Source organism: Melanostigma gelatinosum (assembly GCF_949748355.1).
Source record: "Melanostigma gelatinosum genome assembly, chromosome: 19".
Taxonomy (NCBI): domain Eukaryota; kingdom Metazoa; phylum Chordata; class Actinopteri; order Perciformes; family Zoarcidae; genus Melanostigma; species Melanostigma gelatinosum.
In genome coordinates, this window is record NC_136652.1 from 4,619,336 (window position 1) to 4,642,788 (window position 23,453).

The window sequence follows — 23,453 nt, forward strand, 5'->3', positions numbered from 1 at the left end:
TTTAAATGCCGTCGTAGCTGCCGAGGGGGGAGACATGAAACATGTCGGGGGAGGAGATGGTAAGGAGCGCTTCATTGTGCTAACTAATTGACTTGAATGTGTCCCTGGTTCCTCGAAATGACTGTAGTCGATGGAAAAGATTGTCGTGAAGATGACGTGTCTGTTTGTGTGATTTGTGTGGGGTTCAGGTGTTCAGGTCCGTGTGCACGAGGGATGAGGGATATAGGGAACATGTTGAGACCTGCTGAGCATTTGAAATCTTAAAGTATTTATAGTGCACCACAAAAAAGTTCATATTGATGGATTATTTCTATTTGTGGGAACAATCATGCTCTTAAGTTTTGGAACTACAGTTCCCATTATAAACCGGAAATGTTAATATTCATGTGAATATAATTCATAGTTTATCTTATTCTGAAATATCTTATTCTGAAACAGGAATAGGAACAGGAAGCAAACATTTATTTCTCTCACTCAAAAACACGCACACAAAAAAACTCTTGAACAAGTTTTGTAGAACAAGTTTTGTAGAACTGGGGAAAAAAAAAAAACGAGTCTGCATTTGGGTCCTTGACACACCACATCATGAACCGGGGCAAATCCGCCCTTGCGCTTGTGTTGTCCTCCTCATTGCGCTGTCCCCTTACTCTCATAGTATCCCAGCCTTTCGGAACCTGTTGGTGAAGGTGGATTCTTTCACACTGTTCCGGGCTGTTAGGATCCACTGGCAGACTTGATAAAAAGCTGATCTTCTCTGCTCATAGCTCTGAATAGCATTCACGACTAACTGGCTTGGCCAGTTGCTGCTAGCACAACAGCTATTCAGAGCTATGAGCAACAACAGTTATTGCCTCATTGCTTTTCGTTTGGTAGCCGTGAGAGACCTTAGTCTGTAATGCAAGTATGTCTGCATGAAAAGATGTACAAAGATATATTATATATTCGCTAATGCTAATCGCGGTTAGCATTTCCCCATTGGCCGTAATGTTAAAATTAGCTTAGAAGCTAGTGAGTCGGACATGTACTGCTAAAAGCATCTTGCCGTTCAACCTTTTTTGTTAACAGTCCTAGTGAGAGGTAGGTCAAAGGTACTTCATCCATATTGTAGCAACCCTGTCAGTAACAGCTGGTAGCAGAGGGGTTGCTGGTAGCAACTGTTCTGTGTCGGGAGCTAGTAAATGTTGTGTTTGACCGGAACCGGAAGTTGCGGTTGTTGTGGCGGAGAAAAGCTACGGAAAAACCCGGATATAAAGCGCACCGGACTATAAGCCTACGCCTCAAAGCGTTGGGTAAAAAGTAGCGGCTTATAGTCCGAAAAGTACGGTATTCACCTCTAAGATGTAGCGGAGTAGAAGTATAAAGTTACAGAAAATGGAAATACTCAAGTAAAGTACAAGAACATGTTATTTACAGTGAAGAGCACAAATATCTTAGATCGATCCTAATTTTGCTTTCAATTTAATCAAAAAATGTTTGTCTTCGGGGGGAGCATGAGATGATGTATGCCAATGATGTGCAGCCATTCATTGTGCAGACAGCACTGATTCACGTCTACAATATCTCAAAGTGGTACCCAGGTCTGTTATCGGCATCATTCCCGATTCGCTCCTCATGATTATAAATAACTGTTGCACTGCCATGCTGATAGGTTCTTTGCAGATGACATCACACATCGGCGTGATTTCCAGATGGAGGGCAGGCAACTGGAGGCAGATTCAACACTGCAGCAGTAATGCCTCTAGTAGGCGCTGTTTACGGCTGTTCCAACCAATCAAATTGGGGTAAAAAACAAGGGCTGCTTTTGAGTCCCGCAAGTAGTTGTACACAAATGTGAGCAGTTTAAAAAAAGACAGATCAAAAACCTCCGTCTAACGTCTGGAGGAGCGGAATGATTTTGCTAACTAGCTAAAACTGTGAAACACCTGCTACAGATCAGACACCACAGGGTGATAATATCGCAGATGTGTCTGGCTGTTTCCGGCAATATCACCACCATGGTCCGTTTCTTTTGTCGTCGTTTTGCTCATTGTTTTCATGCAGGAGAAAGCTAGTTCGCTATCTACCGGGGGATTTGTTTTTAGCGATGCTAGCTACCCGGGCAAAACCAAGACGGCTATTCTGGTCCCGAGGTTGTGGACTAAACTGCTCACAAAATAGAATAAAATTTAGACTCTTGTCCATGAAGAGCTTGTGGTCCGAGTCCTAGAACATTCGGTACAGACTGACAGCCGTTGGCGTCACCTCTTCAGTGAAGAGCCCAGTGGTTCTTGTAATTTCTATCGTGTTGGCCACTTCAACCATGAGACCCGTCGAAGTTGACACGGAAGACAAAAGGTCCTTTTGTCTTATGAGTGTGCAGGACGAGGAGATGATGCCTGTAGTTAATGTTCACTCTAATTAACGTGTGTGTGTGTGTGTGTGTGGGCAGGCAGTGTGTGTGGATATATGTGGCGATGTGAAGCGCTCAGCAGAGATCCACTCACACGAACTACACTCGCACACATTACTCTTTCCTCTCTCCGTATCCTCATCTCTCTGTGGAAGCTGTTTTTACTGTAGTCTGTTTCTGCCTCTGTAATTGATGGTGTCTTACTGTGATGTACTCGTATAGAGGGTATCCAGAGAATACCCTCAATATATCCAGGGTATACATGGATCAAGCATTTTTATTGGCCAATCGGTAAGTGGTTCCCTAGACAAAAAGCCAGTGGGATTTATTACCATTGGGTTTTGGATTATTGCAGGAAATCAGCTCTGTGGCCCCCAATGTTTTTGTTCAGTGGGATACTCTCCGCAGATGAACATCACTATTTTTATTTTTGAAGGGTGAATGCAATTGCGTGGAGTAAAAAGCTAATGCTAGGCTATGAACAGCTACACTACAAGGAGGACTACCGTAGTTATTTAGCCACTTGTTACCAACTGCCTTTTTTAAGATGCTTAAAAGCTTGAAATTTCCAGAGAAGGGGACCTACTGATTGTGTTTCATAGTGTAGAACGCAATATTTTAAGCACAGACCTTATTCCAGACGCAAAACCAAAAACCCATTTTAAAAAAAAACAAAAAAACATCGACTTTGAGACAAGGGAACCGGAAGTGCAAAAATGCCTGTTCACACACACACACACACACACTTAGTTGCTGTTCCCCTGAGCTCCCAGTGTGACGTTTCTTATTTTGAATGACTGAAAACAGTGCAGCACCAGACCAGTCCCTCCGTGTGGGTGTGTTTGAGTGATAACAATGATCATTTTCTCTATACAGGAAGTTTTCCCTTCAGTTACGATAATACTGACCTGTTGGGCCTGTTGTGGGCCTTGGAGCCATTGGCAGGAAAAGCCTCTGTCACCTTTTGACTGGAGTCTACACAGAGTGACCCGTCTGAGGGTCGTTGTATACCCTCGTGGTCATACGCCACGGTCCTTTAAAAAAAAGCATGCTTTTAGGTGCAAGGGTTAAAGAGTCACTCAAACTACACCCTTTATTATAGCCGGAAGCTGTGAAGAGCGCCATTATCGTCAGTGTTTCATCTTTCCGACGTTCCTGAAACACACCATCTCTGATGGTTTTGTGAAAAAAAGAAAAGAATCTAAGCTTAAAATTGTGATATTTCATCAAAATCATGTTATTCTACATGTCTCATTTAAAATCTCGCCACAAGTAAACCTTTTGCGTTAATCAGATCCTGTAAAAAACATTAAATTCTGAGCTGCTCAGCGCAACTATGAAGCCATGATTGATTCTTCTGAGACCAACAGTCACATGACAACAATTTTGTGAAACTTTGACTGAACTGAGCAGAGAGGAGAGCTATGCATGCATGTATGCATGCATACATGCATGCATACATGCATGCATACATGCATGCATGTATGCATGCATGTATGCATGTATGTAAAGATGCAGGGTTGTTGCAGTCTGAACTTGGCTGTGAACGCCGTCTGCAGAGCAGACTTCTTTATGTTTGTTTAAAGGCAAGTTTATTTCTCTAGCGCCCAGGGTCCAGAATGAGCACTCTTCAGTCGCCGAATGAGAGTAAATTACGGAGGCTACCCGTCGCTCTGGCCGGTAGAAAGAAATTCATTTTCTACATGTGTGAGATAAAAAGTTGCTGGATTGCTGCCGCTTCAATCTGCTAGAAGAAGGACTGATGATGTCTGTGTCTCTTGTTCTTTATGAACTTCATGAAACATTCAGTAATCCTAACTGCCCTTAATAAATGCACTGAAAGGCTAATGGCACTTTTTTGAATTTGACAGTTAAAATACTATTTCTGCGTACATCATAATAATAATAATAATAATAATAATAGTTCTACACAATACAAGGTGTACCAGACTTTCACAATGCGGTTAAAAGAATTCACAATGATGACGATGTCTAACATTGTTTATTGTGTTTTATTCTTGTGTTGGCAAATTAATGACGCTCTGAAACCTTTCAAACAATTCAAAGTGCAGCACAAAGACGTGCATTAGAATGACATTTAAATCTATTCAAATATAATACAATTGTACAAAGTAATAAATCAAAATAAATAATGCACCACAGATATAGTTACAGTTCCGTAATAAGCTGCTGCAAAAGCATTCCCCATGCAGGTTAGGATCATTTGAGACTTTTAAGTTACCTGCAAATATGGTTGTGTGTTGGGTGATGGACATATTTCTGTATTTGAGTACTCTCATTTAATTATTATACTTGGGAAAAAAGCTGCTGTGTTGCATGTCTATAGGGCGGTCCCAGTTCTGAATGACTTGGCGAGTGATGCATACATAAGGCTCGCACTGTATGCCCCTGAGTCCTGACACTACCTGGTGAAGGTGGGACTTGGACTTTGTGCCTTTCGTCTCAGGGAGTTCCCCCGGCTGGGAGAGCAGCTGTGGCTGCGTGACGCTACATTTAGCACAGGTGGGCTGTGACCAGCACCACGCAGCACTGCCACACGTTGCCATAGCTGCGGGTTATTTCGTGGCTCTTCAGCCCGGCAGCATGCGCTGCGTCGTCACATCTCGCTTCTCCTGCTCGCGTTACGTGACCACACTGTTGCAGTCTCAGCTGCACTTTTTATGCACATGGCAGCTGGATGTGGAACGGGGATGCATTGTGTTTTGCGGCGTAGCGGAACGTTTCGTAGACCACACCAGGAAGTGGTCTGGGTGACCACACTGTTTTGGCTGCAGTCCCAAGAGGAACAATAGGGTCTGCTGGGCTTATTTGTTGCTGTGTGCGTGTCCTCGCCTCCCTGACGGGTTCATCTGGGGTTTAAGGTTGTGGGTTATAAAGTGAGGTTCACGGCCTGCGCCCAGCAAACGATGAGCTTCTGTCTGCCACCGAACAAACAAAAGTGATCACGGTGTTCCTCTCTGAGAAGATGACTTCATCTAGTATGTCTCCCACGTTGTTTTAACGTTCACCAATATTTTGATTGATGTCAATGCAAAAATCTATTTTATTCGTTACAATTTTCACATTTAATTTTCATTTAGATGTAATACATCACCTGTTTTTGAAGAAATTATTCAAAATGTCTTTTATGAATATGGAAAGAAAAGGTAAAGTATTGAATTAGCAATGGAAGCCACAGATGCAGAATACTTCATGACCTCTTGCAGATAGAATGATGATTTAATAACAGTGATCCTAAAGTACGCTGCATTAAAGACGCGGTGGAACAGAGAGCTTCCAACTTATTGCCGTGTTGTTATTTGTCTTTTTTGGTAGGAAGTGAAGAAGGAATCCAAAGAGGTCAAGGAAACCAAGAGCGAGCCTAAAGAGGAGGCGTCTCAGCCTCTGAGGAGAGAGAAGAGCGCGGGGAACGTGGCCAACCTGGTCCAGAGGATGAGCACCATCGGCATCCCGACCGGCGGCTTCCTGCCTCAGCCGCCGGCCGCTTCCAAGAGTAAGATGCTCTGCTTATTGTTGGGGATTTACCGTCGGGCAAAAAGCCCACCGTATAATCTGACTCCAAAAGACTATCCTTCAGAAGGACCCCGCGCCGATCCTTTTGATTGGAATTACATTCGATGAACAGAAGACAGTAGACGATCTATAAGTATTAACAATTTAATAAGTCAAGCATCAAAGCATAAACAACATGGATCTATGGTTTCACAAAACACAAGAATTGATTAAGTATCCCAAGCAACAGACACAAAGTCAGGGCTCGGTCCACTGTTCCTACAGGTTGCTACACAATATCTCACGGACTAACCCGCTTCACAACACATCTAGTTACGAGTTTAAGCTAAACTACCTGTGTCAGAGCGTCTTCTTTGTACGGGAGATTCAAACCTTTGCTCTATGACACACGCAACACTATTGCAAATGAGTACACACACAATACGTACACGTTCAATGCCTGTAAATACCGTTAGCATATTTCTACATTATTTTATTCACTTATTTATATGTTTCATTATCTTATCTTACCTTTTTGATTGTGTTTCTTATTTGCTTTCATGTTTTATTTTCTGAAGCACTTTGTAACTTTGTTTTGGAAAGGTGCTATGGAAATAAAGTTATTGAAAGCTAATCACGTAGCTAGTTGTTCAGCTGTGAATGTATTTGAACTTACTTGAAATTATTAAGGCAATATTGATTGTTTTCTTGATGAGTTGTCTTTTTTTCCCAAACGATATTATAAAAAAGAACCGATGCGAGTGTGGATAAGAGTACTGGTATCAATGAAGTCCTAATGACACCCGTCCCTAGTTAGAGTGCGTCGTGGCTGGAGTGATGTGCAGTATTAATACTGCCAGTGAAAGCACGAAATACTACACTTCCTATTTGTGTTTAATACAAATCCCTGTACGGTCTACGTTTTCCTTCCTCCAATGCATTTTTGTTATTTCAGTTCCCCTTCACCACAGGACAGCTGGTGCAGGGCTCCTCCTGCACCAGCTGTCACTCTGCACGGTCTGCTCTTTACACGGGACGTAATGTGAATGAACGAGAAATGTTGCTTCTTGATTACATTGAAGATAAAGTAATGCGGGACATTTCCTTCTGTCTTATTGTTGAGCCTATCCGGACCGTACGCCGGCTACACCTGTTTCTCACGCTCAGAGGAGCGAAGGAAAAAGTCCCCGCGCTATCTTCTGCATCTGCACCGTTTCTGAGTCTTCACTGCTCTCGTTGCGCCTCGTCATGCACATTAAAGCTAATCTACTTGTATTCTTACCACATGGCAGTCGATCAGGGAATGTAAATGAACAAAGTTGTCCTGTAAGTGTGGGGACCAGCTTTGTGCCAGTCGTCCTCAGTCTGGACTCTTCGCTCTGCTGGATGCTGTCCCTTCACGTTCACGTCAGCGTCGTTCCTTCTCCGCTCGCTCCGTTTCCCCGTGTGCAGCTCTGCTTGTTCAGCAGGGTGTGTGCATGCCGCCTCCCACTCCCTGGATTTACACCTTGCTTGCTGTCTCAGCTCTCACACACACACACACACACACACACACACACACACACACACACACACACACACACACACACACAACAGGTCGGGTGACTAACTGGTGTTGTTTTTTTTTTCTTGTCTTCTGACCCGCCCTCCACAGAGCCCAAGAGGAGACAGTGCAAGGTCCTGTTTGACTATCAGCCGCAGAACGAGGACGAGCTGGAGCTGAAAATCGGAGAGATCGTAGACGTCATCGAAGAGGTACTTTTAGATGCGTGCATCAACGCGGTAGACTTTTAATGAAGTTCTGTCATGAGCGGCTGAGTAAAGCAGGCGTTTCCTGAATCATCCACATGGGCCCTTTTTAACGGCCAACCTGTTTTTTGGGCGTTAAGGATAAACCAGACAGCGGGGCTCAGTTCTTTTTGTGTGTAATATTACAACAAATAACTGTTAACCGGTTATTTGTGGTGCTGGCAAGTCAGAACAGGTAAGAGACGGGAGAGACGCTCTCATAAGGAGGTAGATGTGTGCGCTGTGGCGACGAACATCAAACGCATAATGTGTGTGTATTACAATGTACAAGTTGGTCTTTAACGTGTCAATTTATACTTATTGCAAGAAATGCACATTTCATTTTCTTTTCTAAATGTTGTATTATTTGCTTTGCATTTTTTCTTAATAAAAACGTCATCTTCGTGTTGATCGTATATCTATGGCACCAGTGGAACCGTTGAGCTTCCTTAAAGCCACAAGAGATTTGTGGCCTGAACGATTGTGAAATCTGGGTTACATCAGGCTCGTAATGGGAATGTTCACAGCTGAGAACTAGATCTGAGAGAAAAATGGCGCATCACACACACACACACACACACACACACACACACTACAGGTTGTTATTAAGATAGTCGTGCCAAAAACAACAAAGCATGTAATCTCTCTCTGGTGATCTCATGGGGAAGCCGATGTGAATAAGACGGGGACTGATGTGGTGCTACGACTCGCTGTAGTGATGCTTTGCAGTGACAACCCCCCCCCCCCCCCCCCCCCCCCCCCGAAAAGCTAGACTGTCTTGATGAGACACAGTTGGGGAGACGCGACCAACACGAAGAACTGGAATATCAGTCAACTGTAGTGTGCTAGCTAATGTTAGCGTCCGTGGCTAGAACGCTTGCAAGTCGCTCGGAAACACAGTCGGCTGCTCCGGCTCGTGTTTCTCGTTGGCGTAGCGCGGGCCTGACATAATCATCCAGAATTGAACTCCTAAATGTGAAACACGGTCGACACATATATGACATATTAGATGAGTCTGGAGGTTTAAGACTGGATCTATAAACTCCTAACGACCTGATTTCCCCTTCGTCTGTCGAGAGGGGTTAGTCGGGGTGAAGTCAGCCATGTTGCCAAGTACAGAAAAACCCAAATTGCATTACTATGTCAGGTTGTTTAAATCTTCTACTGTCGTCCCCGCGCAGGTTGAGGAGGGCTGGTGGAACGGCAGCTTCAACGGCAAGTCAGGACTGTTTCCCTCCAACTTCGTCAAAGAGCTGGACGCCACGGGAGAGGACGGAGACGCCAACGACGCGGACGAGACCGGTAAGACGGGAAGAACGGCAAACTGCCTCAAGACTTACTCGAGAATTGTTGATGCGGAGCATTTCCTCCCCGGCGTTGCTCTTCTCTTTGCATTGTGGCCATTCATTCGTTGTCAGTAAAATGAAGTGCAGTTACATTCAGGTGTTACTGCGGCTCAGCTGAAACAAGCCTGAACAAGAGGTTTGGCTGAAGGTTCAGACGTTTGAAGCCTTTCGTCTGCTATTTGTGTGACTGGGAGGTCCAACAGCTCTGTGAATTAAGTTCCCCATCTCGTGCCTGCTTTTTGTTTCATTATGTGTTGGTGTACTGCAGACATACAGTTGTTTAAGAATGAATATTGTCATTCATACGTTTAGGAATGGTGTATGTCATCTGTGTTTCCTCACAAACAGAGTTCTAGCCCCTTCTGGTGGCTGAAAGGGGAATGAAATGTGTATTTTCCAAGAATAATGATGTATCCTGTCCTATAGACTCTTTCACAGCCGACGTCATCAGAGATACGCGTGGGCATGTGGGCAACAGAAGTCTTTCCAAAGCCGTCTAGACGAGTTGGCAAGCTTTAAACGTTGCATTCATGCCATCGCCAGCATCACAGTGTCTGCTTGTTGCATGTTCGGTTGTCAGAATTGATACTCCAACAGGGGATTCAAGTTATACTGCGGTCCCGTGTTTCAGTTTAACGAGTAACCGTGTTAACTGGTGACTTTCAGACAAATACGTCTGTGATTGCTTGTAGTAACCAGGAGGCAACCTCCGGTTCTGACATGTGAAGCCAATGCAGAAGTGTCTTGAACCCGTATTCCCTCTAATGTCCAGCAGGGGGCGACTCCTCTGGTTGTATAGAAGTCTATGAGAAAATGACTCTACTTCTCTCTTGATTTATTACCTCAGTAAACATGAGTTTATGGTCTCAATCTCTAGTTTCAAGTCTTCTTCAATACAGCATGATGTTCATTTTGTAAATGATGCTCCATTCAGAGTCAAACAGACCATAAAGCAGGGGATGCTTTGGGGCGGGGCTACCTTGTGATTGACGGGTCGCTGCCAGAGTCTCTACGTCGCTCCTCTGCCGTCATAATATGGTCACTTCTGTTTTTGTTGTTCTTGTTTTCAACAGCTGATATATTCTACTATTCTCTATTCAAACTAGACGAGCTTTTGCCGTACTTCCGTTGCCAAACTGCGTGCGCACACGTCCGTACGGCGTCATAGTTTCCAAACTGTTAATGGGTCCATAGAGTGCAGCAGTGAGATGTGATTAATTCACCACCGCTGTGTCTCTCCTCCGCAGATGGAAGTGGAATAGAAAGCGCCGCGTCCCCGCAGCCCGCCTCGGGGAACGGAGTCATTGCTCAGCCCAAGAAGATCCGAGGCGTCGGCTTCGGCGATATCTTCAGAGAAGGGTCGGTCAAACTGAGGGCCCGACTGCCGAGCCACGAACCGGAGGAGAAGAAGGAGAGAGTAAGTGAGAACATACAGTCTATGACATGTTGTTCTAGCCGACTGTGCACGTACATACCACTGCTCACCAGTGTCACGGTTAAAGCAATCATCTGGAGGTGGTGACCGTCAGGGTAAAGATTGCAGTATTGAAAGGTGAAATTACAAAAACACTTTTTTCTCATACACGATACAGAGGGACATTAGAACTGCTGTCAGAACTTCTTTACTTCAGCTCCTGTACTATATTTCCGGAGACATTTTTTTCTCTTTTATGTTTAAAATAAGATATGTATGTAGGTAGGCAGTATGTTTACTCACAGTGGCCGTGCTTTTCTTGCACCTCTATGGAAACAGAACAACCATGGCTAGAAGGAGGGAGCACCTAAAACATTGATTTTACTGTTATTAGAGGTCTAGTGTCATAGATCGTTAAAAAAACACTTTCTTAATCATTTCTCTGACAAAAAAGTGGGAAAACATATTTACAAGCTCTCCAGTCCTCTGTGTAAACACACTGCAGGTCAGTCCAAGTGTCACTGACACTTTTTTATGACGGCTGGTTTTACAGTTGCACTGTGAAGCACAGAATTTAATATTTCTTACACGCTGTCGTTTGTGCAAACAGTTTTATTTTTGGGCAAAAGTTCTGTTTCTGGCTTTGACAAACGGTGTATTTAAATTTTTTTTTAAAGACAACATTTCTCGTGGGGTTCAGAAGGCTAACTTGCTTCAATCCTTATTCACTGAAGGACTGCACCAAGGTTTTGTTTTAGCACATGCACTATTCATTGTAACAGGTGAGGAATATCACCACAGACTGACCACTGCGTGAGTCAGATATAACACTGGGCATAGCCCAACACCTGCTAGTAGGGCTGGGCCGCATAGCTGGAAGCTTCATTCATAACGTTGGCATTTAAGTTAATATTACTACTTTAATTGTCTCAGTCCGAAAATTCCAAATTCATTGGAAAAAGAAAGCCAGTGATATTATTTTTTACCTATTTACTAGGGTTGGGGGTTTTGAAGTCACTGAGATAAATCATTGAGAAATACTAAAAACATTTCATGAATGTTTATTTGTGGAAGTTCAGCACGATCGCAATCAGTTGATACAACTTTTTCAAGTGTAAAACTGCATAATCGTACAGACGCAGACTGCAGCGACTCAGAGAGAATCACGAGACACCGAAGGATTCTCACCCGCTACTGTTCACAGAAACAATCTAGTCCACTCACTCAACCGGTCCTTCAGTGGAATCTGATGGTTCCTGACTCGTGGCCGTTCTAAATAGCTATCATCACATTGTTTAAAGCCGCAACGTATGCAAATGAGACGAGGCTCATTTGCATACGTTGTGGTCTATGTAAATAACATCCGCCCAAAATATTTCAGTCCTGACAGTTACGTGCAGCAGGCTATGTAAACATGTGTGAGTCTCACTTCTATCTCTTAACCATCTATACGACATGCGGGTCTATTCTCTCTATTTCTGTGTCGTTTGGAGGAAGATGCACCTTTCTGTTGTTTACTGCCTACACTGGAGGAACAATCCCAGATTCACCTGAAGCTTCTTCTCTTTGTGAACACACCTGTTTCGCTGTCATTGGCACCTTCAATGACCGTAAATTCAAGCAGGAAATACCAGTTACACTGACACACAGTTTAAGATCAATTCAGCCAGTGTGGAAACAGGAAGTCTACTTTTTAAATGGAAACAAAACTCAATTTTTTGATTTTCTGTTTATTTGTTTATTTCGTATTTTGAGTTTTAATAAACACAAGGGAGGATATGGGATCAATGGCATGTTGATATGAAAGGGATGGTTTGGAAGAGGTGCTTCTCCATAGTCTGTGTGTTACAGCAGTGGATGGAGTTTAACTATCAGTGAAAGTTAGCGCTATATTTAGAATATCTGCAGCGGTTCACCTTGCTGTCAGACATAAAGCCTGTGTTCCTACGGGCAACTGAAGCAGTTCTATATGATCTCGCCTCCAGACTCTCTTGGGAAAAACGATAAAAACAGTATTTTTACCTCACAGCACGGGAGTGGCTGGTCTACCGCTGCCTCCATCGGGTTAGTTAGTTAGTTCGCGAGTGTTATTGTGAGTCTTTGGTTCGTTGTGATTCACCAAAGTCACACGATAACACAAAGAAACTAAAGCTTTGTTTTTGAATGAAAAAGACAAAGAGTGTAACCCAGAGATATGCCCACAGACTGAAGGTGTAACTGGCAAAAAGCCATAAACCAGCCTCCACAATGCAGAGGAGGCATAGTAATTATCTGTAAACTCATATTCATGGAGACCTTTGTTCAAGCCCTGTAAAGAAACAAGTTCAGTATTAAAAGCATGATGAAGAAATGTAAAATATTGACTCAAATGAAGATTTTTAACACCCGTTTCTAAAGCATTTAACAGCGACATGTCCTTTGTATCCCTAGACGTGTAAACGGTGCTTTTTATCAGTGAACTATTTGTGACAGTCACAAAAATTCCGAGTGGCACGACGGCGCACCGCCGGGATTAGGTTGTTTTCTGGCGCGCGCCTCTTACTACGGCGAGTGTCAACTAAGCTTAACAGATGTAGGCGGCGGCAGACAAGCAGCCCCCGCGTTCTTCCTGTTAAAAGTCCTGTTTTCTTTTCTCCAATGGAGTCTCTGGTGACGATGAGGATCACACAGATGGATACGAGGACTTCAGTTCCCCATCAGAGCGGGCTGTCTGACAGCACAGCGCTGATGAAATATAGCACTTAAAGTAATCCACTGACTGTGGAGAAGAACCTCATCCAACCACTCTCCCAAGCGCCCGACTATCCCTCTACCGTACTGACGTAGCCAATGATGACGTGGGCTCGCTGCTTAGTTCAGCACGTGACTGCCTTCTGAAACTCTTCCCTTCTTCTCCTTGTCTCTCCTCTTCACAACAGCCCTCGCACTTTCTTTCACCACTAACACGGCTTCCCTCGCTCTCCTCACATGTCGCATGCTCTCACGCTCTTCCTCCTCACGGCCGAAGATATCTCCGCTTGGCCTCGACCAATCCTCTCGCTGCTCTCCCCTCGGCCTGCAGCAGTATCGGGGACATAAAGCATCCTGTTCGGGACATTCTTTTTATTTTATTTTTTTTGGGATGATTTTCAGTTAATCCAAAAAGTTCTATTGTACACCTGCCTGGTTACTTTTAGCAGGTTGATACTCTGCTTTCATTTCTCTGAGTCACCACAGCATGATGGTACTTATTTTCGGGTTGTTTATTTCTATGTCGTCTTTATTTTTTTTTGCTGTGACTGACTAATCATCACTTAGAAGCTGTAACATCAGACTTTACCTCCTTGTAAAGCAGAAAAGGTAGAAGCCTGCTGTGTTTCACAGTTTGCTGTCTTTGAGTAATTCTTCTTTCTTTCCAAATAATCTACAATCCTAAAAGGGCGGGTCCATTATTTATTCCTTTTTTTGATGTTTTTACATCATTCTGTAGCTTCCCAACGCTGTTCTTTATGTATTCAAGACAACAGTTTGGTCGAAGTACGTTTTTGCGTCTAAAAGACGTTTTTCCATGTGGCCTGACGTAGGTTTACGCATAATGACGCTGCCACATACACAGTTTATATACATCCTTGTATGCCGTGTGTACAGTACTGCATGAATAAGTCCTTAAACCCGGAAATGTTACCACAAGCAAAAGAGATTTTATCACTTTGTTCTACGATATAAAAGGGTTCAAAAACCCTTCCGGCCTTTACGCTAGGCGGTAGCTAACAAGTGTCTAAATGAGACGACTAAAGGTCACCACTAGAACACTGGTCCTCCTTTAGCTTAGTGGCATTGTAACTGTGTTAAACTTGACAAAATACATTACTCTCTAGTTCTAGCCACGAGTGTGCTGTTTCCATAGAGGTGCTGCTTCTATGTTGCAGTGAAAGTCGAGGACACACACAGAGGATGTGACAGGAGCAGGAATTCCCCGAAGCTGCGTGGAGTTCACAGGGTTAAAATTGCGATCCCGCCTGAAAGTTGCTCCTCTGACAGGAGGACGGGACATCCAACTTCATAAAGAACAAGATACATAGAGCTAGAAAGAATAGATTCTGATTTGTCTTCCTTTTTGAACTTGTTGAGAGTCTAAGTAATAATAATAATAATAATACATTTTATTTATATAGCGCTTTTCATGACAGTCAAAGACACTTTACATTAAAATCATCATATATAAAAACAATACACTAAAAACAAAGTACACAATAATAGTCACACATTAAAAGCAGTTTTGAACAGGTGAGTTTTGATTTGTGATTTGAATATGGAAAGGTCAGTGCAATCTCCGATGTTTTTGGGGAGAGAGTTCCAGAGGGAGGGGGCAGATATGGAGATGGCTCTGTCGCCCCATGTCCGGTGCTTGGTCCTGAGTGGAAGGGACAGGAGGTTGGCATCAGAGGAGCGGAGCCGGCGGGATGGAGTGTGGTGGTGAAGCAGGTCGGTGAGGTAGGAGGGGGCCTGATTGTGGAGGGCTTTGTGAGTGAGGAGAAGGATTTTGTATTGGAACCGTTGTGGGACGGGGAGCCAGTGGAGGTTCTGGAGAACAGGGGTGATGTGGTCACGGGAGCGGGTGTGGGTGAGCAGGCGAGCAGCAGAGTTCTGGATGTACTGGAGTTTATTTTGGATTTTGGATGATGTGCCGTAAAGAATGCTGTTGCAGTAGTCAATTCTGGAGGTGATGAAGGCATGGATCAGAGTTTCAGCAGCAGATGAGGAGAGTGATGGGCGGAGACAGGCGATGTTTTTTAAGTGGAAAAAGGCAGTTCTGGTGATTTGTTTGACGTGGTGTTCAAAGGAGAGGTTGCTGTCAAACATGACTCCAAGGTTGCGGATGTGTGGGGAGGGAGACAGAGTGGAGTTGTCGATGGTGAGGCAGAAGTTGTGACAGGTTTTAGTTAGGGATTTGGGACTGATGATGATCATGTCAGATTTATCACAGTTCAGTTTGAGGAAGTTGGTTTGCATCCATGATTTAATGTCAGTGAGGCAGTTGGTGAGAGTGGAGTGAGTAGCAGTGGTGATGGCTTTTGTGGAGATGTAGAGTTGGACATCATCGGCGTAACAGTGAAAGTGAAGTCCATGTTGACGGATGATGTTACCAAGAGGGAGCAAGTAGAGGATGAACAGAAGAGGACCAAGCACCGAACCCTGGGGGACGCCTTGAGACAGAGGAGCAGTGGAGGAGGTGCAGTTGTTGATACTGATGAACTGTTGTCTGTTTGTGAGATATGATTTAATCCAGGAGAGAGCAGTTCTGGTGATGTTGAGGGAGGATTTGAGGCGGGAGAGAAGGATGTTGTGGTTGATGGTGTCAAACGCTGCGGTGAGGTCGAGGAGGATGAGAATGTTGAGATGACCAGCGTCTGAGGAGAGGAGGAGGTCGTTGGTGACTTTAAGGAGGGCTGTTTCAGTGCTGTGCTGTGAGCGGAAACCAGATTGAAATGACTCGAACAGATCGTTGGAGATGAGGTGGGCTTTGAGTTGTGTGCCGACAATGCGCAAGTCAGAGAGAAAGGAGGGATTTGGCTTGGGTGGACGGTAGATTACAGCAGTAACCAAAGGAGTGGGACCAGAGAGCTTGAAGGCAAGGTGTTCAAAAGAATGAACGGCAGGAATGGGAATGGTGGTTGTTTTAATGTCCTTCCTGTAAACGGCAGCAACACCACCTCCCCGCCCCTCAGGACGAGGTTTGTCAATGTATGTGAATCCTGTAGAGTTTGTGTTGCTGGTTTTAGTCGAAGGCACACTTAAAGATGCAGGGTTGTTGCAGTTTGAACTTTGCTGTGAACGCAGTCACACACATGACTTCTGCCTGAAGTCATGTGACTCTGGTGGAGTTTTGTTCACTTCGTCCAGTTGCAGTCACACTTTCAGTGGTAAAATCTCATTGTTTTTGTTGAGGGAACCAGTGTGATGCTAACTCTCTGGTGGTCTCAATCCCTTCACCACTCTATTGCATACAGTAACTTAGCTGACGGTGGCACCACGCTCCTCAGCTAGGAGAAGCACTTAGGAGTACCAGCGAGGAAGCTTGGTGAAGTGCTGCTGTGGACCCTGCGCTAGTTTGTCACTCGTCACACGATAAGAGAAACAAACTTACCGACCGAGGCAGCAGTAGACCAGCAGATCTTGTGTCCTGCCGTGTTAAAGTGCTGCTTTTGTTAATGGGATCTGGTGACTTTGAAGAGCCCAAAGATAACTCCTCCAGTGACCCGTGGTAACGTGTCGTCAGACGGCCTGCTACGACGGGGGGAACGCAAACCGTTCTGTTGCTTTCTTCAAAACCTCCATTGACAAAAACAGTCATTTTGCCACACTGTAGAACAAGGGAGTAGACACACAACGCTGACTCACCTTGTGCTTGCATTCACATTATTCATAACTTTATTGATCAGCTCACTTTGGTAACCTACATCACATGAGTTTTTATCTGAAAACCTCTGAAAACAATGCTGCTGGACCCGCCCCTTTACCTGCCCTTCAACCCCCCAAAATGAACAGCGTCTTTCACACACACACACACACACACACACACACACACACACACACACACACACACACACACACACACACACACACACACACAACAATTACACTCCACACTCACGGAGCCACGTGACTCCGCTCACTGGGTGCACACACACGAACCCGTCTCACAGACGGGGACTCCGCCACACATCCACTCATGTGCGCTAAATCATTTCCATCTGTATGGTTTGCTCCATTTTAGCCAATCCCATCATTACCATCCGCTGCAAAGCCCGCCCATCCCAACATGACAGACTCGCAGAGAGCGGACGGAGACGGCAAATCCAAAGGTAAAGCACCGCAAAAGTACTGCAGAGGACGCTTTGATGTGTGGAAACCTGTATTTACTGTCAACAGTTCCTTGTCAGTGTGTGTGTGTGTGTGCGTGGGGGGGGGGGGCGTGAGTGTTTTTTTCTGTTCGTCCTGTGTACTTCTAAAGTGGGCGTGCTAGCTCTGTTAGCATTTTTAGCGTCTGTCATTAGTTAAAAGCTCTGCTGTAGTTTGGATATGATGAAGCCCCTTATTCAGTTCTTCTAACAGACTGTGTTGATGTAAACTTTGTGTTCATGTAATGCGCTCCGTTTGGTTTCCTTGAATCCTTGTTCAGACCCTCGTATCTGTTTCCTCAGCAAAAGAGTACTGTAAGGTGACCTTTACCTTTGAGGGGACAAATGAGGACGAGCTGACCATCAAGGAGGGCGATATCATCCACATCCTGAGCAAGGTACGCGTTCACCGCCTCCTGCATGAAAGGAACACTTCACCGCTTGGTTTCTGGGGGGGGGGGGAACATTTTCACAACGTTTTAGAAATTTGTCAGCAAACATTTGCTATTTGCCAACTTTTTGGTTCCACCGTGCCGACCCAGTCAACTGGGGTGAATGTTTTCATCGACTAGTTACCAGTGTTGGTCAAGTAGGCGTTCAAAATGGCAGCGACATCTGGAGTTCAAGCTAAAAAATGTCCAGTACACATACAGTGCAATTACAGTGCAATCTATTAGAAATATGCTCGAGCCAAAAGAACATCCACCTCAGGCCGTGGTAACAAACGGGCAGCAGTTAGCCCGAGGGCCGTAGTTTGGCCACCGATGAGTTAAATGGGAGAGACTTGATGAATGAACATGGATCTATGCGCTGATCATAAGTATTATTCTAAAACAAAACACCGTCTAAAGTCGTGAATACAAACTGAAATGTGCATAAAGATACACAGGGTACACCGCAAGTCTCTTAATTGCATTCCCGTTTCCCTCACTTGCGTCTTTTCCTTGCGTCCTAGTCCCTCCCACCAGGGATGCATGGAGAGACGCGAGGAAACCATACGAGGAGAGAGGGAACAAGGAAATATGTTTAAAGAGACATGAGACGTCCTTATTGTCCGAAGCATCACGTGAAGCGACGCCTGTTTCTGATGAAGTCTGTTCCCCGGTTAACAGACTGCAGAGAGTATTTATACACAGTCTGTGGTATTTATACTGTGTTCTGTGTCCTGTTTATAAGTGCAGGACTGATTTCTACCGGCGGGGTGGGTTTGTCTTATTTATGAATTAATTGCGTCTTGAAATTCTGCTTGTGAAGTCATTATTTAAAAAAGCAGAATGCGACTATGGTTTCTCTTGAACACTGGAATTAATTTATTAGGCTCCATGTTTCAGGTCAAAGTTAAATGATGAAACTCATCAAACACTCAGGAATGATCCGCCTCACGTGACTGAATGGAACGATGATACATGATGTAAAAAGCTCTCTGACTTTAATTGTATCATAATAAAACTTATTGAGGGAAACATCAGATCATGAAAAGACAAATCTTTCTAAACAATGAAGGAAGTAGTTTGTGGTCCTTTTGTTGTTCAGACTACAATGCACATTTATTTAAACCAGACGGTGAATCAGAATCCTATTCAAATATAAACTAGAGTTTAATCTGTGATCCGTCTACACTCTGGTGTGAAACTCCAGAGATGTTGAGAATAATCGGTCCGATCAGCTGCAGCATCCAATCACATAACTTGTGAACAACGAGGGGACGTGTCGGTCGCTAAAACACTTCCTGGAGGGCTGCTCTCATGCACCCTCGCTCATGGCTCCTCAGAGATCCCTCCTTGCTCCTTGCTCCTCGGAGCAGAAATAAGAGCTTTGGGACGGCCGTCAATATGGCGGAGCAGAACAACTTCCGGTTCAAGCGAGAAGCGAGGAAATGACAATTAAGAGCCTTGGGATTGGGCCACAGACTCTGTTGGCTCGGCTCAGTTGCCTGTGACATCATGTCGAGGTGTGATGACTCTGACTCCTTCAGTTGCCCCACTAAGACTGTAGTAGAACACTACCACCATCTAGTGGAGACAGATGAGAAGTGCTCAGTAAAAAGGTCACAAGTGTTGTTTTTGATATCTTTTTCTAGCTTTCTAGACTGACTTTAACTTTTGGGATTTTGTGAAGTTTCATTTCTTTTCTTTAGAATCTGCCTCTTGCTGCAACGTAAATAAGTAGCAGGCCCGTTGGAGAGAATGTGACTTTTCTTCTTTTTTTTTGGGGGATCTGTGACAGGACACCGGAGAGCCCGGCTGGTGGCGAGGGGAGATCGGGGGCAGAGACGGCGTCTTCCCGGACAACTTTGTAGTCGCGTTGTCTGAAGCAGAGAAAGAGGTGAGATCAGTTTCAGAGCCTCGTCTAAAGAGATGACAACATATAGTCTGCATGAAAACATTCTTTGATGCATCAACAGTCCTGATAATAACTTCCAAACATTCATTCATTTTCAAAACGTAACCCTTGAAAGGCCCAGTACTACTATTTCAGTTTTTATAATAATGATACAAAGTGACGACTGAGGACAGCAGTTTTTAAAATTGGTCCAGTATTGAGGGAGAACACATTTTCCGGGTGTTTAGTTTTGCTTGTTTTTTTCGTCCCCCCCTCAACAAGCCGAGCTCGTCGGTGGTTAAACGAACACTTTCAGTGGACTTTAATGAGCAGCGGGCCTCTGTGTGATTACATCGCAGCCCGTTTAGAGGCTGCTCCATCTACTGCGTTCTGCCCTCGATACTGGACCAGTTCCATTGCCCTGATTAGTCAGTTATCCATAGAAACATGGGAGAACGGGTTAAAAAAAGACTAAAGTCACCTTTTTAAAAAGCTCGATAAAGTTTATCATGAAATATGTTTAGAAAACAAAACCTGTAATGTAGAGTTGGGAGAGGGTGAGTCTATTCCTCACCTTGCTCATGTTAATCTCAACTCCTGACGCATGGCGGTCCATTACCGTACATCATCGAATTGATATTATGGAGCAGTAAAGCACAGCTTATGTTTTCCACACATTGAGTTCTGACGAAGGGCTTTCCCACTATCGGGTAACGAGGCCGACGGATAATCAGCCGGATGCATTTTAGCTCATTGCTCCGGCTTCTGACAAGCAGATGCAGCGAGGCCATGATTTCCTCAGACGCCATTACTTTATTTGATCCTGTCGTCCTTGTGTCCGTGTTTCAGACGCCCACGTCGAGAGGCTCGGTGAGATCATCTCCCAAGCAGGAGTCAGAAGAGGTAAGCCGCCGGTGATGTGAGTGCCATGAAACACAATGGGTTCCTCTTTAAAGGGCCAGTTGAGACTTTTTGAAGTGGTATAACCAGGTGGAGGTCCAGACCCTCCTCTTTGTCTCTCTGTCTTACGCAAAGATGAAATCAGTGTCCTTATAACCCCACGGAGGTTTCCCCGTGAAGAATACACTGAACTGTGACTCAGTGACAAATCTCTACATATAAAACATATATTTCTCTTAAAAATATATTTCTCTTGTGTGAAAAGCACCACGTCTGAGGGCAAAGCAAGGCCGGGCTCAAAACCTGACAAACTACCTCACAAACCACAGACAGACACATCGAGCAGGACGCAGTGGGCGGGTTTCATAATACAGTACAGACGCTGGCAGTTCACAGATCAGATGAATTCCTCTACATTCAATCAGCACGACCATCACAGCGACCACTAGACAACGAGCATCGCCCACTCCTGGTGAAATGCCCCGATTATAGAGTCAGCCTAAAGAGTAATGAATCCATCACAAACTTAATGCTTGACTGACAATTGTTCTTTCAACTCAGGTGATCACACAGGATGTTGTGAGACTACAGTGGGCGGCGCTCGGACCCTCTATGGGGGTGTAGGGGGCATGTTCCCCCGTAACGGAGCTAAATGCATCAATCTGGTGCACTTTGTTTTTCTATCAGTGGTGGAATATAACTAAGCACACTTATTCAAGGACTGTACTGAAGTACACTTTGAGATACTTGTACCATACGTGAGTGTTTTATGTAACTTTATACTTTTAGTCTAATGCATGGGACAACATGAAAATATTAGTTTGTAGTTCGGCTTCTTTTCAGATTCTTGATAAAACATATAAATCAACTAATAAACTATGATGTATTGTTAAGTAGTGTACAGTTATTAAGTATATACAGTCGTTCAAATGAGCTCCACTGTTACCAGCTCCACAAGTGATGAAGGGATGAACACATTAAAGCATCAATAACTGTAATCCAATGATATAGGCCTACTGTAAATATATTATATGAATATAGAGTATACTTTTACTTTAGGTACATTAAATATATTTTGATGCGAATACTTTTGTATTTTTTACTTTATTAAGTAACATTGTGAATGCAGGAATTTTCCTATCTTAATAAACCATTTAATCATAAACTCACGATGAATATGAACAGTGTCCCACTCAGATACTGGAAGTCACCTAAGATTTAAGCTTTGGGATGAGTCCATGTCTACGTCCAGGTTGTGGCCTTAAACATTTGAATGCACTCGCTGTACGGGACCGCGGTCACACGCTTTTGGAGTCGTGTAAATCTGAGCGTCGGCTGCATAATCACGCCAAGACATTTAGTCGTCCGATAACCTGAGCTGGCGGGAGCGTGTAGAGGTAGAGCAGAAGAGAACGCAGTGACGTGTCGGGATGGGCCGCGCTGAGATTTAATAACGCAACAGGAATGATTATACGCGCTGTGTTTTGAAGGGCTTGTCCTTCAAGGACGATTGACAAGAGCGCTGTCAGTGAATAGTTGCTTAGCAGCAGTACAGGTGGTGATCAAAGCAAAAAGCAGCTGGCCTTCTGGAAGAATGTGACGCAGTCACGGTCCGCTCTTTAAGTGGACACGCCTCCCTTTGAAGCTGCTGTTGCCATGGTCGCTGCAATCTCTCTCTATGAATGATGGAAAACGATAAAAACGAGCTTTCTTGTTGTTGAATATTCTACTAGCAAAGCCGTGGTAAAGCCAAACCTTTAGCTTCTTCATGTACAGGCTGGGAAGCATGGTGGAAGTCAACAGCATGCGTATTACATGATATGGTCTTTGTTGTATTGGTGAATTGTAGCCCAGCCTTTGTACTGTATGCGAAAATAATTTGCAATCCTCTGACCATTAAAGGCTTAAGTTCCAGGTTCCAGGCTGGGCTCTTGGATATTATTAGATGTTCTGTGTTAAGACCGGAACCTTAATCTGTCGTCCTTTTCTCCTTCCTTCTGATTTCTGTAACTGAGAGAACAGATGTGAGTCACTCTGACCTATTTTCTTTTTTTTCTCTCACCCTCTCTTCCTGTCAGAAGCCGAAGAAGCCACCTCCGCCGTCAAAAAGCAGAGGTAAGAACCAACGTCCGCCTCATTAAACGCCCCCAGCTCAGTGGGGAGCGTGAGGAAATGGTGAGACTTGATCAGTGCAGTGGAACATGCTGGTTCTCCAACAAAAGCTGGCTGGATACTGAATGCAGTCACCTTTTTAGACTGATTCAGAGTGTGCTGAGTGTGCAGAGCCACAGCAGGATCAGGGCTCAGGCAAAGTACCAAGTCAGATTTCAATTACTTTCTTTCAGGTGTTGATGAAATAAAATGTGTGTGTTGTTGTAATTCTCATTTCAGCCACAAGAGGCTGAAGTGCACCATTACACCCTGTTCTAAATAGAACCAGAAGCATTCATGTTTTCCCTAATGGCAGTTTAGAGCCAATTAAAGTATGTTTTTAACCAAAGAGTCCATGGAGGAATTTAGAACTCACCTGGAAGAAGTGCTTCGTGCTAATTAGAACATGGAGTAGTGTTGCACCGCAGCCTTTTGTGAGTATTACAACAACAGCAAAATAAATGTTCACCTGTTCATCAACCCAGGAGAGAAAACTACAAATGTAGATCAGACTTGGAAAATGGATCACCAGAATTGCATGCAATACAACTCGTGTTTTATAATCACTTCAGCTCAGCAGGTGCTGTGTCCTTGAGTGTTTTCTGCAGAGCAGGTAGGGGAGTGTTAAAGTGTTAAATGGGGTTGTTATGGTTTCCAGATGTCCAAGGCCTTAAGGCCAGTGTCGGTATAGAAACAGTCCATGAAACAAAAAAAGAAAATGGGCTGAGAACCCCTGACTTTACCCGATA

General features: G+C 44.3%; 1 protein-coding gene across 1 annotated transcript in view; it reads left to right on the forward strand.

Moving 5' to 3' along the window:
- cd2ap (CD2-associated protein) overlaps positions 1-23,453 on the forward strand; it is a 50,290-nt gene that overhangs the window by 12,490 nt on the left and 14,347 nt on the right. The window contains exons 3-11 of the mRNA XM_079290649.1: positions 5,726-5,903; positions 7,557-7,657; positions 8,872-8,992; positions 10,284-10,453; positions 17,208-17,295; positions 17,635-17,729; positions 19,558-19,656; positions 20,503-20,556; positions 22,632-22,668. Coding sequence (XP_079146775.1) covers positions 5,726-5,903; positions 7,557-7,657; positions 8,872-8,992; positions 10,284-10,453; positions 17,208-17,295; positions 17,635-17,729; positions 19,558-19,656; positions 20,503-20,556; positions 22,632-22,668 — 943 coding nt within the window. The remainder of the gene's footprint in view (positions 1-5,725; positions 5,904-7,556; positions 7,658-8,871; positions 8,993-10,283; positions 10,454-17,207; positions 17,296-17,634; positions 17,730-19,557; positions 19,657-20,502; positions 20,557-22,631; positions 22,669-23,453) is intronic.